Raw genomic sequence first — 15,499 nt, 5'->3', positions numbered from 1 at the left:
CACGGCTGGCAGGAATCAAAGGCTTCCCAACGCTATGGGTGTGAGATGTTTTCTAATTGGTAAGATAGGTGAATCAATTACTTATTATTTACTGTCGAAGGGGAACATAGGAGTAGGCCATGCAGCCTCTCGAGCCTCTTCAGCCATTCAAATAGATTATGGCTGATCTATACCTCAACCCCATTTAACCACTTTGGTCATCAACACAAAGCTATCTCATTGGCATCATAACCACGTCTTGTCTCACAGCCTCTTTTAATTTAATTTGTGTTAATTCAGTACGTTTAAAAACACAACCAGGAGGGTTGGGCTTCCACCAGCTGCACTCAGGAAAAATAGGCCTACATATGGCCTAACAGACAGTGCTTAAAGGAACCGCTTGTTAGGCCACAACCAAAAAGTTAACTTTTTAAAATATACTTACCTGAATGTGGAGCCGGGAGGGGGAAAAAACACTTGCATTTATATAGCGCCTTTCATGACCTCCTGATGTCCCAAAGTGCTTTATATCCAATGAAGTAATTTTTGAAGTGTAGTCACTGTTGTAATGTAGGAAACGTGGCAGCCAATTTTCACACAGCAAGGTTCCCACAAATAGCAATGAGATGATGATCAAATAATGTGCTTTAGTGGCGTTGGTTCAGGGATGAAGATTGGCCAGGACACTGGGGAGAACTCACCTGATCGTCTTCAAAATAGTGCCATGGGGACCCAACAGGGCAGATGGGGCCTCGGCTTAACTTCGCATCCGAAAGACGGCACCTCCCAACAGTGCAACACTACCTCAGTACTGCACTAGATTTTGTGTTCAAGTCTCTGGAATGGGAGTTGAACGCACCACCTTCTGACTCAGAGGCGTGAGACTCAGCTACCAACTGAGCCACAGCTGACATGAGAGCTGATAGAAGCATGAACGCGGGCCACTGCCGAACACCACATCTTTCCTCTCCACCATTACTTCCCTCCACCCCAGAACATCGCCGCTACTACTCCCATTGCCACAGCTACCCCTCCCTCGATTGTCGCCACTATCTCTCCCCACCCCGGCCACTGCTGCCTCCCCTACCCGTGCCCCCCCCAAAACACCCCTACCTGACAACCTGGTCGCCCTGCTTCCCAACTCAATGTTCCCCCTTCCCGGTCAACCCCTTCCTCACTTACCTGAGGGCCCCTGTGACATCAGCAGCTGCCTGATTTTCAATCATATGAGCTGCCTGTTGCTCTCTGCAGCTCGCCGGCTCGATGGAAATCATAGACTGATACAGCACAGAACACCGGCACGCTTGAGACCTTCCGCGACCAGTGGGCACCGGAGGGACTGGTGCGCATCATCACCCCCTCAAACAGAACTTTAATTTAATTTGTTCAGTGTCCTTTTAATTTGTTTTTGTTAATTTACAGTCTTTATTTGTTGTGCCCTTTAAAAAGGGGGCATATGCTTGACTCTAAATCGGCAATTGCCGGCATTAAGAGTCAGCACAGAAGGAGGCCATTTGGCCTGAGGCCCAATATTGGTAGCCCTTTGGGCTCACCATTCAGGTGCAATGATTGTTACCTGTGCCCCCATGCACCCAAAAATTCTAGGCCATGATGTATACCTACTCTTAATTTCACTAAAGAAGTATGTACTCACTATGCAGCCTCTTAAAATGGTAGGATATTCTTTTCCCCTCAGTGCCACTCCAGAGTGCTGCTGCTGCCAATAGACTGACTCCTCTTGCCTCAGTCCTGCCCCCCCACTGTTGCTGCTAATGGAAGAGTTTTTCGCTTCAGTAAACTCTTGAGTGGAGGCTCTTGCAAGAAAGAAGTAATTGTCGCAGATGCAGGGGTACCTTCCACAAGCAGCAGCAGCACTGAGGCAAAACCTCCCAAAGATGTCGGGGAACATAGGGTCCGATGAAAGGGAGGAACTGATAGAAATCAGTATTTGTAGGGAAATGGTGTTAGGGAAATTGATGGGATTGAGGGCCGATAAAGCCCCAGGGCCTGATAATCTACATCCTAGGGTACTTAAGGAAGTGGCCCTAGAAATAGTAGATGCATTGCTGGTCATCTTCCAAAATTCGATAGACTCTGGAACAGTACCCATGGATTAGCAGGTAGCTAATGTTACCCCACTGTTCAAAAAGGGTGGTAGAGAGAAAACGGGGAATTACAGACCGGTAAGCCTGACATCGGTAGTGGGGAAAATGCTAGAGTCCATTATAAAGGATGTAATAGCAGAGCACTTGGAAAACAGTGACCGGATCGGACAAAGTCAACATGGCTTTACAAAAGGTAAATTGTGCTTGACTAATCTACTGGAATTTTTTGAGGATGTAACTGGTAAAATAGATAAGGGAGAACCAGTGGATGTGGTGTATTTGGATTTTCAAAAGGCTTTCGATAAGGTCCCGCATAAGAGGTTAGCGTGTAAAATTAAGGCACATGGGATTGGGGGCAAGGTATTGACTTGGATAGAGAACTGGTTGGCAGACAGAAAGCAAAGAGTTGGAATAAACGGCTCTTTTTCTGAGTGGCAGGCAGTGACTGGTGGGGTACCGCAGGGATCGGTTCTTGGACCCCAGCTATTCACAATATATATTAATGATCTGGACGAGGGAACTTGATGTAATATCTCCAAGTTTGCAGATGACACAAAGCTGGGTGGGCATGTGTGCTGTGAGGAGGATGCCGAGAAACTCCAGTATGATTTGGACAGGTTGGGTGATTGGGCAGAAGCATGGCAGATGCAATATAACGTGGATAAATGCAAGGTTATCCACTTTGGTGTCAAAAACAGGAAGGCAGATTATCTAAATGGCAATAGATTGGGAGAAGGGGAAGTGCAACGAGACCTGGGCGACCTTGTGCACCAGTCACTGAAAGTAAGCATGCAGGTGCAGCAGGCGGCCGAGAAGGCAAATAGTATGTTGGCCTTCGTAGCGAGAGGGTTTGAGTACAGGAACAAGGATGTCTTGCTGCAGTTGTACAGGGCCTTGGTGAGGCCACATCTTGAGTATTGTGTGCAGTTTTGGTCGCCTTATCTGAGGAAGGATGTTCTTGCCATGGAAGGAGTGCAGCGAAGATTCACCAGGCTGATACCTGGGATGGCAGGAATGACGTATGAGGAGAGATTGGGTCGATTGGGCTTGTACTCGCTGGAGTTTAGAAGAATGAGAGTGGATCTCATTGAAACTTATAAAATCCTAACAGGACTAGACAGACTAGATGCTGGAAGGATGTTCCCGATGGTCGGGGAGTCCAGAACCAGGGGTCACAGTCTAAGGATAAGGGGTAAGCCATTTAGGACAGAGATGAGGAGGAATTTCTTCACCCAGAGAGTTCGGTGAACCTGTGGAATTCTCTGCCAAAGAAGGCAGTAGAGGCCAATTCATTAAATATATTCAAGAAGGAGTTGGATATATTTCTTAAGGCTAAAGGGATCAAGGGATATGGAGAGAAGGCAGGAACAGGGTACTGAATTTGGATGATCAGCCATGATCTCATTGAATGGCGGAGCAGGCTCGAGGGGCCAAATGGCCTACTCCTGCTCCTATCGTCTATGTTTCTATGTAAAAGTAGCCTGTTCCCATGCATTAGTGCCAGCAGTGAGGTAGGAATGGTCCAAAAGGAAGTGAAAATGGATGGCAGTGAAGGGTAGAAAGAAAGACTTGCATTTATACCACGTCTTTCACGACCACCGGACGTCTCAAAGCGCTTTACCGCCAATGGAGTACTTTTGAAGTGGAGTCACTGTTGTAATGTGGGAAAGTGAAGGACTCGGATAGCAATGGAGAGGAGAGGGAAGGAGCTAGAAGCTGGGATTTGTGCTTTGGGGAGTGAAATGCTGGAATAGCTGTGAGGGGTACTTTGGAGGTGGAAGAGGCAGGAGAGTGCTAGCATTAACTGAGATGCAGTGGAGAGGGAGAGTGCCAGCCTTAAATAGGGCGGGAAAGGTGCTAACATGAATTGGGTGTGGCGATCTTCACATCCAACTCTCCAATCCGCACTCCCATCACGCAAGACTGCTCTGAGTCCAAAAAATTACCCCGCAAAGAGTCATAAAAGTGTTGCATTCCCTAGTACTGACATCTGTCACTTAAATTAGGACAAAAAAACATTCAAAATAAATGTATTCCAAAAAGGAGAAAACTTGTATTTAATGTGCAAATAGCAATAAATATAGATGCAACTCTTACGTACAACAAAACCATTTAAACACATATACATTTCACAGTTTGGAAACAACATTTTAAAGAAGATGCATTTCTGATTCACATTCAGTCAACTGTTGTAGTTTTTTTATATATTACAATTTTTCCTAAAATATATGTTGAAATAAGTGCAACAAAGACAACTATTTGCAAAAATGCTTCTAAAAATTACAAAATAGATACAAGTTTTGCATTATAACAAAACAATTTATACTGCGCTCTCCCTTTTCAATGTATTCATTTGATCTTCAGAGATATAATTAGTATATTGCTTCATTTGTTCCTCTGAATTTATTTGAATTGCGTTATGCATGCCAAAATTGGGTTCTGTACAGGAGCAAAAACAAACAAATAGTTAGAACTTCAAATTTGCAAAACTTAACTCAGACTTAACACTAGTGACAATTCCAGCACTCATCACTGTTATGAAGCATTTGTACAATTGCGAGTGAGCAAATTTAGTGCAGTTATCACAAGGCTTATTAAGAATATTAGTGCCAGTAAACTGAAGCAAAAGCCTCATTTAGGCCTACAAGCTTTAGTGTTGTGGTACAGGAAACTTCGCGATATCCGGCACCGACGGGACCGGCGTGATGCCGATCTATGAAAACTTCCGGACAGACCAGCGCTAATGTTGAAGGATACGGAGGTTTTCATCTCCGTGTCTGACAACAAACACTGTTGCTTAGCAACAGCTTGTAAACAGTCGGCCTGTACCTTGGAAGTGTCTCTGTAGCTTAGCAACAGCTTCAGACAGGCTTTCCAGAGACTGACTGTTTAAAAAAATGCTAGGAGAAGAAAAAAAAAGAAAAAAAAACTAACAAAACGGCTGCTGATTTCTGCCGTTAGATCAAGGTTTCCGGACATACAATTTCCAGATAAACCAAAGTTTCCTGTACTGTTCTTGTGATACTTTTAATTCATCACCTCAAATTGGTCCCATCACTATCAGCACCAGTGGCGGATCTGTAATCACCTCAGTGTTACCCAGCAGCTCAAGATGCTCTCTCCAGAAACAAGCCAAGTTGATAACTGCAGTGATTGTATGTTTCACAATCCTGCTATTAATCTTCAATGAAACTCTAATGAAACACTAATGAGTGCAGAATAGGGAAATAGATGGTATTCAATAGTTTAGATATTTCAAATTGAGGTGCATTGTTGCGAGAATAGGTGACCTGAAGTCCTATCATTTAAAGAACTTATGGAAAGAGGCACAAAATTTTCACTTGTAGATGTGCGTCATGAGTAAAGATAATTATAAACAGGAAACTGTACTTGGAAAAAATAGCAAGGACAGTTTCTGCAAGTTGAAAAGAGCTGTGCTGATAAGTACTGGATTATGAACAGAGGAATAATTGTTTTGTCAAGAACACTGACTATAGTAACCAATTCAATTACATTATAAAAAGTATACCAGAGTTTGATTACTCATGTAAAAATAATGTGTATAGATGAAAAGTAGCTCTTTTGAAATTGTCTATTGTTAGATGAATACCAAGGTACCAATATCATTTACAACTTTCATTGCCTAACAACTTTGGAAACGGATTTAATGTTATTGAACAAAATTAAAATTGATTTAGTTTTCTTTCAAAGTTTGAGGTCTACGGAAATGATTTTTTTCAAGTATAAGGAAATGTTGTAATCTTAATGTCATACATGCTAACAGACATGGACTATACCGGTCTCTTTAAACCTTTTGAAAATGAAAAGCTGGTCTTCTGAGAGGCAATCGCTCTCTTATCAATAGTTTTCAATCCCTCCCTCCCCTCCTCCATCTCTTTCTTCCTCTCTCTCCCTTTGTTATCTGTTGTATCAATATTACTATGGTCAGTGCTTCTCTGAAATTTCATTTCTTGTTCCATCCAAGGCCTAAACATGCAATCCTATACACTCTTCCTCCCCTCTACCTGCTCACTGTTTTGAAACAAGACTCTTTACAGCCTCCTACGTGATGTAATTTTCTCCGGAGCTCAAAGCCTTAGAACTCCTTCCCTTCCAAAGGGCCTGAAATTGCTGGAATGGTGTGTTTGGCAGCGCAAGCTGTTATTTGGACTTTTCATCTTCCTGTTCATATCAATTGATATTTACACCGTAATTTGCTGGAACGTCGATCCATCTACGACATGGCAAGGACAGTGGTGAATCAGGGACCTTGTGACGGCACAGCCAGTGGCTTACCCCATAGACCAACCACATGGCACTATAAATACTTGGGAACAGATGCCATAAGTCAGACTGAGGATAGTGGCACTGGGAGGTAAGTGAGCTGCATCTTCTAAAATCAACCTAACTCAACTTTAAAATGTTAATTACTGTTAAAAAAAACCCACATTAAAAGGCTGTAAAAAGTAATCTATAGTGTCCGCACATCCCCGTCGTGAGTGCTTCCCCGATGCTGAGTGGGGTGAGGCTTCACAGTTTTAATGGTCCTTTTGTTGGCCTCCCAGGCTGAGAGTCATGTGTTGGCCATAAATCACGTAATTACCAGGTCACCCATGGCAGTATTTTTCAGTCTAACTGGCTGTGGTCCGAATAATAGCGTAAATCCAGCAAATTGGCGATCACCATTGGCTACAATGGAGGGCTGAGCGGTGAGAAAGGACTTTTATCGGCTTTGGCAAGGCTAACGATGGAGCGCCGCAAATGTGCCAGCAAACTGTGGGCAACGCACCTCATGGCATAACTCGCTTACTCCATTATTTCCTGGAATTTTTACATATTAAACATGGTGCACACCATTAATACATAATTACTATCCAGTTTGCAGCAAATTCAGGCCCATTCTTTCCTTCCTTCAATAATCTATAGGCTTTTGAAATCCAAGCTTGTCATCACTACTCGTTGCTTTGCTTTGTCTTCACTTTATAACTCCATTCAACCTTAGTGATGTTTCATATTATGGGCCTTGGTTTTTCTCCTGATTCCTCAATTTCAAAAGAATAAAGTGTGAATTTAATATATGTATCTCATTTCTTTTTTAATGCTACTTTTGTGCAGAATTTCAAAGACTAAAGCTCCAAATTAAAATTGATCAAATGGAGTAGGACAGTCAATTCATAGTTTTCATGAAGCAAGCCCTAAATGATGTTACATTTGAAATGATACCAAAGTTCTCAGGAGATAATCTTCCCTAGCTTACCTCGATTATTGTTTTCTGGTCGACCATTTTCTTCATTACTTGACTTGTTTGATCTGTTACTTTCCACCGTTAAATCAGAGTCTTCCTTTTCTGAAATAAGTGAAAGCAAATTGTAAATATTTACAGTGGTATCTATAAGTGCAGTGACAAAGTCTTCAGGGTTCTTTTCGTTCTACCATGCATTAGTCCTGAAAAAATAAATTATCCGATCCTGTGCTCTCAGTGGGGGCCTCGCTTGAAAAATGCAGAGGTGGGAGATAAAAGTACAATTGTGCCGAAACTCAGCCCCTTTGAGCAAGACTCCCCTTTGGCAGTGCAGGATCTGTGAATCTATTCATATTGATGGTATTGAGCTTGGCTGTGATGTTCTCCGCAGTTGGATAGCCTGCCAATCCTCACTGTCAAGGCTCACATGTAAAAAATGGGCACCTGGGTGAGGTATTGGAGGGCAACCGCAAGTGGAACTGTATTTCAGCAAGAAGTCAGTACTTATCGTGGGGGTGGGGGACAATAGGAAATTTTCAAAGCTGAAAATTGTATTAAAAATAGACTTACGCTTTCTCCATTTTAAATGCTCCTTCCTTAGTTTCAGCACGAATAATTGGACCACAATGAGTAAACCACAGATCAGGAAAGCTACGAGTATCAGTAATAGGGCACCACTCTGCTTCATTTGTTGTTTCTCATTCTTTTCATTATTTTCCACTGTAAAAGATACAAGCAAAGTTAATAATGATTGCCCGCAAGTAGAAAACATAGAGAAATCCATTTCTGAATTGTCTTTATATTACTGACAATTACAGTAAATAATCCAACACAGAATTCTTTCCCTGCCCCTGCACTTGCTTAAAATCTGTTACATCTCTAACTTTTTCCAGTTCTGAGGAAAGGTCATCGACCTGAAAGGTTAACTCTGTTTCCCTCTCTCCACAGCTGCTGCTTGACCTGCTGAGTATTCCCAGCATTTTCTGTTTTTAATTACAGAATTATTTTATATATATCCCTCCGTCAGCATAAAAACACAGATCTTGCATTCAGCCACCACTTCTGGGTCTATATGAAATGATTTTCTAATATTCAGATCGCTGCACATTTTCTAAGGAACAGATTTGTTGGATTGATTGATACATTTTGAAATATATCTTCTTTATAGATTTTATTTGCACTTTGATTTATTTAGAACCTTGGTTGATTAATTCGCCAAATAGTTGTAAACATGTTTTTATATAATACAGATAAAAAGATACAGCAAGTGCTGAAGAAAAAGCAGACATACACAGCTGATCCATCAGCAGTCACCTTTTTTCCAACTCTGCTGGGAAATTCCTGATCTTTCCGTTTTCAGTTCTGATGAAGGGTTTTCCCGAAACATTAACCTGTGTTTTTCTCTTTACCAGTGCTGACAGGTCTGCTGTGTAATTCCAGCATTTTCTATTTTAGTTTTGTGTTTTATATATATATATATCCCTATTCTGTAAGATCAGTTTTGATTCTTTTATCACCTCGATATGACTACTGCGCTCCTTCATCTAGGAGGGAAAAGCTAGTTGAGGGGTGAAATTGGACTTGGCTGGGGACGCAAAACAGGCGGAATCGCTTTTGCCAACCATTATATCACACGCCCAATATTCAGTTTTATTGAAGTTAATGGAACTGAATATCGGGCGGGGCGTATAACGGGTGACCGATACGATACCGCCTGCTTTGTGTCCCCAACCAATTTCATCCCCTCTGTGCTGTAAGCTTCTTTGTTAATCCCATCAATGCTAAAAGTATGGGTGACAGAACATGAAATTTCTTTGTGCTGGACAAGACTTCCACCAGTTTTCTTCCACTAACTGCTCAAGAGGACATTCTCCATTGTGAAAGGCAACACGTTCTTGTTCACATAAAGTGCAATCAACAGATGAAATGGTATTCTGGACAAGGTAATGGAGGCAAAAATAAAGCTGCTTTTATATTGCATCTAATGAAGTAGATTCGCTCCCGCCGACGGTTGGAAAGGGGTTGCCACTGGTTACATCAAGCACGTGTGTTGGGCTGGCATTTCTAGCACTCCACTAAACCCAATAGAAAATCAGCTTAAGAAACAGTTGAATACTGTCATGAGAAGGGGAGGGAACCTTAGATTTGTTGTGATGGATAAGTTAGGATGGGCCAGAAGGTTTTCCCTGCCCATATTTATCTAGTGATCTTGTGAATCTTGTCGAGGCTTTGCCTAGCAGCCTGGGTGAGCAGTGCTGTCACTCACCCATTCAGGATAGTCAAGACTGAATGGGGATGAAATCGTAGGCAGTAGCGAATCGCCAGCCTGTTTTATACCCTGCCCAATTTCATTGAAGTCAATGGAAAAATAGGGCTGGGTGTAAAACAGACTGCCAATTCGCCATTGCAGGTTTTGTGCCACCGACCAAGACCAGTCTCACTCTCATTGCTATTTGAGGGTAATATTGAAACTTTAAACGCTCTCTGAAAAGGAATTCAACTCTGCTGGTAGAGACAGTGAGCTGCCCCAGGTATCACTCATTACAATTAATAGTTCTTTCTTAAATATAATCTTTCTTCCAGTGTCTTTTTGACTATTTCACTCCTATGATTGTGGATTTTATAATAACATAAAAGTTAGTTTGCAGACCGACTTACTGATTTGATTGTTTTCACATTTTGCTATGGCAGTTGTATTGTCATGTTCCAGTGATGAAGAGTTTGTTATACTCCAGGCAGCTGTAGAATTGAATATGCTCCCTTCTGGAAAATAAATGCAGAATTGCATTTTGTATTATTGCATACATCAAAGTAAAATAATTATTGATTCATGGATACTTAGAATAAATATAAAAATATTGTTCTATATAAGGAGTATTCAGGTTATGCTGTGAAGTAAGATTTTTGGGGGCTTACATCAGCTGAATCAGGACAGTAAAGCTTGAACAGTTTATAACATGATCTGAAGCGCAAGGTTAAACTCATCACTCCATGGAATCTGTTCTTCATAAGATGCACGGTTTTAATTTCCTGTGTTTGTGGTTACAGTCTTCTAATTTGAAGTCATTTTTGCTTGAATTTTTTTTTATCATTCATTAGTTTGAATTAAGCATTTTCATAAAACGGCACTTTTTGCACAATTTCTATGAAATAACATGATATTCTGAATTGAGAAACTTCAAGTTTGAGGAGTAAGCTTTATTTAATGTGTTACGAGGGATTGTCAGCCAATGTCAGTGATTGTTTGCTGTATGATGTGTGATGTCCATTACACAAGAGTATTGTAGCTGTGACTTCTCACTGCAGATATACTGATGGTCACCAGTTAACCAGGAGTAAATTCTACATTCAGCATTTAAAGTTGAAGAGTTTTCTGAAACTGATCAGTCCCTTAGTACGGTTAGCTGCAACCCTTTAAATATTTTATTACTGATAGTTTGAAGATCCAGTATGTTCAAAGGCAAATACAACACTACTGTATATTATGTAATGGTTTTCAAACTTTTCTGTGTGAGGATCCCTTGAAAATATTGACATACTCCCAAAGATCACAGGTCCTAATTTCTGAAAGATAATGTCAGCTACCCAAAGGAAAACAGTACTATCATTGCAGAAGAGGTACCAGTCTCAGACCAGTTGATGTAACACAACAACAACTTGCATTTATATAGGACCTTCAACATAGAAAAAGTCCCAAGGCGTTTCCGAGGTGTAATCAGACAACAATGGATGCAGAGAGAAAGGAGATATTAGAAGGGGGTTGGTCAAAGAAGTGAGTTTTAAAGAGGGCCTTAAAAAAGGTGAGAGAGGCGGTGAGATTTAGGAAGGGAATTCCAGAGCGTCAGGCCTAGATGGTTGAGGACATGGCTGTCAATTGTGAAGTGAAAGGAGGGAGGAATGAACAAAAGATCAGTAAGAGGAACAGAGATTTGGAGGGATGATGGGTAAAAGAAATAGGGAGAGGCAAGGCCTTGATGGGATTTAAACACTAAGATGAGAACTTTAAATTTGAAGTGTTGTGGGACGGTAGCCAATGTAGGGCAGCCATGACAGGGATGATGGGTGTGTGGGACTTGGTGTGGGATAAGATACAGGCAGCAGAGTTTTGAATGAGCTGAAGTTTAGAGGGTGGAGAATGGGAGGTTGGCTAGGAAAGCATTGGAATAGTTGAGTCTGTTTTTGCCATTTCTCTAGAGTTTCTGCCGATTTTCCATTGAAGCAATGGAAGGAGATTGAGGCAACCCTGTGGAATTTCTGGGCCAATATATTTAACAGGTACATATTTAAATCTCCTTTATTAGTCCATGCTTGTCCAAGTGGCTGTTAATTTTCTCCCAGATTATTGTTTCTAAACATCTCTAACTTTTTCCAGTTCTGACAAAAGAACATCAACCTGAAATGTTAACTCTGTTTCTCTCTTCTTGGATGCTGCCTGACCTGCTGAGTATTTCCAGCATTTTCTGTTTTTATTTCATTGTTTCTAAAAGCTTCCCCACCACCGACGTTAAACTGACTGGCCTGTAATTGCCAGGTTTATCCTTCTCCCCTTTTTTGAACAAGGGTGTATCATTTACAATCCTCCAGTCCTCTGGCACCACCCCTGTATCCAAGGAGGATTGGAAGATTGTGGCCAGCACCTTCCGCAATTTCTACCCTGACTTCCCTCAGCAACCTAGGATGCATCCCATCCGGACCGGATGATTTATCCACTTTAAGTACTGCCAGCCTTCCTAGTACCTCCACTTTACCTATTTTTATCTCATCCAGTATCCTGACAACCCCCTCGTTTACCGTAGCTTTGGTGAAGTCTTCTTCCTTGGTAAACACTGATGCAAACTACTAACTTAGTACCTCAGTCAGCCATGCCCCAGCTGGAGTATTCTGGACAGCACACTTTAGGAAGGAAATGAAGGCTTTGGAGAGAGTACAGAAGAGATTTACTGGCATGGTTCTGGGGATGAGGGATTACAGTTATGTGGATAGACTAGAGAAGCTGGGGTTGTTCTCCTTAGAGCAGAGAAGGCTAAGAGGAGATTTGATAGAGGTATTTAAAATCATGAAGGGTTTAGGCAGAGTAAATAAAGAGAAACTGTATCCAATGGCTGAAGGGTCGATAACCAGAGAGCACAGAGTTAAGGTGATTGGCAAAAGAACCAGAGGTGACGCAAATGGTATGTTGGCCTTTGTAGTGAGAGGGTTTGAGTACAGGAACAAGGATGTCTTGCTGCAGTTGTACAGGGCCTTGGTGAGACCACATCTTGAGTATTGTGTGCAGTTTTGGTCGCCTTATTTGAGGAAGGATGTTCTTGCCATGGAAGGGGTTCAGCGAAGATTCACCAGGTTGATACCTGGGATGGCAGTAATGACGTATGAGAAGAGATTGGGACGGTTGGGCTTGTACTCGCTGGAGTTTAGAAGAATGAGAGGGGATCTCATCGAAACTTATAAAATTCTGACAGGACTGGACAGACTAGATGCAGGAAGGATGTTCCCGATGGTCGGGGAGTCCAGAACCAGGAGTCACAGTCTAAGGATAAGGGGTAGGCCATTTAGGACAGAAATGAGGAGGAATTTCTTCACCCAGAGAGTGGTGAACCTGTGGAATTCTCTACCACAGAAGGCAGTTGAGGCCAGTACATTAAATATATTCAAGAAGGAGTTGGATATATTTCTTAAAGCTAAAGGGATCAAGAGGTATGGAGAGAAAGCAGGGACCGGGTACTGAATTTGGATGATCAGCCATGATTGCATTGAATGGCGGAGCAGGCTCGAGGGGCTGAATGGCCTACTCCTGCTCCTATCTTCTATGTTTCTATGTTTCTGTGTGACATGAGGAAAAACATTTTTACGCAACAAGTGGTTAGGATTTGGAATGCACTGCCTGTAGCCTTCAAAAGGAAATTGGATAAATACTTGAAGAAAAAATAATTGCAAGGATATGGGGAAAGAGCGGGGGCATGGGGCTAACTGGCTTGCTCTTCGAAAGAGCTGGCTCAGACTCGAGCTGAATGGCCTCCTTCTGTGCTGTACTATTCTATGATTCTATGAAGTGGAGAAAAGCACGTTGGGGAGGGACATTATGAACAATATTGGGATTTGGTGAGGGGGACATATTGCATTCAAAAAATATTTAGGAGAGAGATACATCGTTCTCCTGGCCCGATTGATTACTACAATGGATTAGAGTGTATAAGTAGATGTTAAAGAAACAATTAATTTTACGGTCACCTATGTGTTGAAAATTACAGAGCACGTTACTGTCATTCACATTTATAAATATTGAGGAAATATATTTTATCAACATAAAGAATGTAACAATTGCATACCATTTGCCTCTGTGTTGTTTTCAGTTGATTTGAGGGGATTGCTGTTACTTGCTGAAAAATTTAGAAAATCAAGTTAAAAAGATATCAGGCCAGAAGAATTACACTTTTTAAAAGAAAATATTTTGTTTTGTAAACAGCTAACTCACAGGCGAATGAATCTGCTTTATTCTGGAAGGTACTTTGTTGAATCTCTGTGACAGGTAACTCCATGCTGGGTGTTGAGTTTAGACTCGATGCTGTCTCACTTACTGCTGGTGGGGAAAAATGTCAGGTTTTAAAGGTCAATCCAAAAAGAGGTGGAAAATGTTTTTAAACAAATAATCTCTTCTTGGTAACAAGTTTATGTAAATATTAGTTTGGCTCGGTTGGTAGCACTCTCGTTCTGGGATTAAAAGTTGTGGGTTTATGTCCAATACCTGGTTTTAGCCCAGAATCTTGGATGACACTTCAGTGTTGTACTGAGGGATTATTGTCAAATGTGCCATTTTTTAGATGAGATGTTAAACCAAAGTTCCACCTGCCCGTTCAGGTGGATTTAAGAGGTCATGCTGCTCTTTTTCAAAGAGCAGGGAGTTCTCAAAGTATCCTGGCCAGCTTTAATCCCTCAGCCAACACTACTAAAAACAGATTATTTGGCATTCATCTCATTTTGTTTGTGGGACCTTGCTATGCACAAATTGACTGTATTTGTCTACAAAACAATAGCAACTACAGTTTTGATAAAGGGTTTTGACCTGAAACATCGACTCTAATTTCTCTCCACGGATGTTGCCTGGCCTGCTGAGTTTTTCCAGCATTTTCTGTTGTTATTTCGGATTTCCAGCATCTGCAATATTTTGCTATAGCAACTACATTTCATGCATAAGACGCTATTTAAATGCAAGCCTTTCTATTTTTAAATTTAGGCTGATACTTTAATGCAATACTGATGGAATGCTGCATTGTTATCCTTTGGATGAGATAACTGCCTGTTCTGGAAGTTCAGGTGGGTGTTAAGGATCTCAGTGGTCTATTCAAAGCAGAGCAGAGAGTGTTCTCAGCATTCATTCCACAATCAGCAATCTGGCAAAAGAACAGATTTACTGAGAGCTCATCTCATTAATATTCATGAATCATCCTTATGAAGAATGGCTGCCTTGTGTGCCTACATAACAACAGTCACCACATTGCAAGAGGTTTTGCCAAGTGCTTTGTGGGAAGTGATTTGTGATGTTTGAGCAGAAATGCTAGTATTACTATTAAACTGTTTTTCCTCTGGTATCAGTTACCGCTCCAATACAATGAAAAGAGGCTGTCCCCTGATACTGCTAACGTGAACACTTCATCAAAAGAGGTTTAAAACAATGTATTAATTTGTACTTGAAACCCTTGAGATCGCCAGCTTGTATTTTTTAGTGCTACTCTGAGTTCTTTTCAGTTAATTCTTACTTTAGATGTGCAAAATGATGCACTATTTTGAAGCTAGTGATGCCATAGGTACAAAATTTCAACAATATTTCATTACTCTGACAAGAGACAGTGCATTGAAGAGTTAATACAATACTGCATTACAGCTACAACTAAACACAAAATAGGACTACCATTGCGTAAGAAAGAAATAATTGCTCAACTTTTTTCTAACTTCACCCAAACATATTTACCAAGGAGGGTAAATTCCTGTTTTAATGAAAAAACAGGAGGATGCCTTTTTTTAACAGAGAATAGGGGAATCCCCGTTTTTCTCAGTAGATAACAGCCCCTAAACATAAGAACATAAGAAATAGGAGCAGGAGTCGGCCATTCGGCCCCTCGAGCCTGCTCCACCATTCAATAAGATCATGGTTGATCTTCTACCTCGTCTCCTCTTT

The 15,499-nt window shown here is 41.3% G+C and overlaps 1 protein-coding gene across 14 annotated transcripts in view; it reads right to left on the bottom strand.

The window, feature by feature from the left end:
- Positions 1-4,113: 4,113 nt before the first annotated feature.
- LOC147100332 (uncharacterized) overlaps positions 4,114-15,499 on the bottom strand; it is a 146,608-nt gene continuing 135,222 nt past the window's right edge. For 11 of the 14 annotated variants that reach the window (XM_085967925.1, XM_085967923.1, XM_085967930.1 and 8 more), the window contains 6 exons: positions 13,799-13,903; positions 13,653-13,703; positions 9,985-10,089; positions 7,897-8,046; positions 7,342-7,431; positions 4,114-4,523 (listed from right to left, as the gene is read on the bottom strand). In XM_085967925.1, coding sequence (XP_085824051.1) covers positions 4,405-4,523; positions 7,342-7,431; positions 7,897-8,046; positions 9,985-10,089; positions 13,653-13,703; positions 13,799-13,903 — 620 coding nt within the window. In that variant the 3' untranslated portion in view covers positions 4,114-4,404. The remainder of the gene's footprint in view (positions 4,524-7,341; positions 7,432-7,896; positions 8,047-9,984; positions 10,090-13,652; positions 13,704-13,798; positions 13,904-15,499) is intronic. The other 3 variants (XM_085967924.1, XM_085967926.1, XM_085967932.1) reach the window with 1 other exon arrangement.

The sequence above is a fragment of the Somniosus microcephalus genome, chromosome 26 (genome assembly GCF_052327205.1).
Source record: "Somniosus microcephalus isolate GS21.2 chromosome 26, FLI_Smic_1.0, whole genome shotgun sequence".
Taxonomy (NCBI): Eukaryota; Metazoa; Chordata; class Chondrichthyes; order Squaliformes; family Somniosidae; genus Somniosus; species Somniosus microcephalus.
Note: the sequence above shows the minus strand (reverse complement) of the source record. Positions and strands in the feature narration are given on the sequence as shown.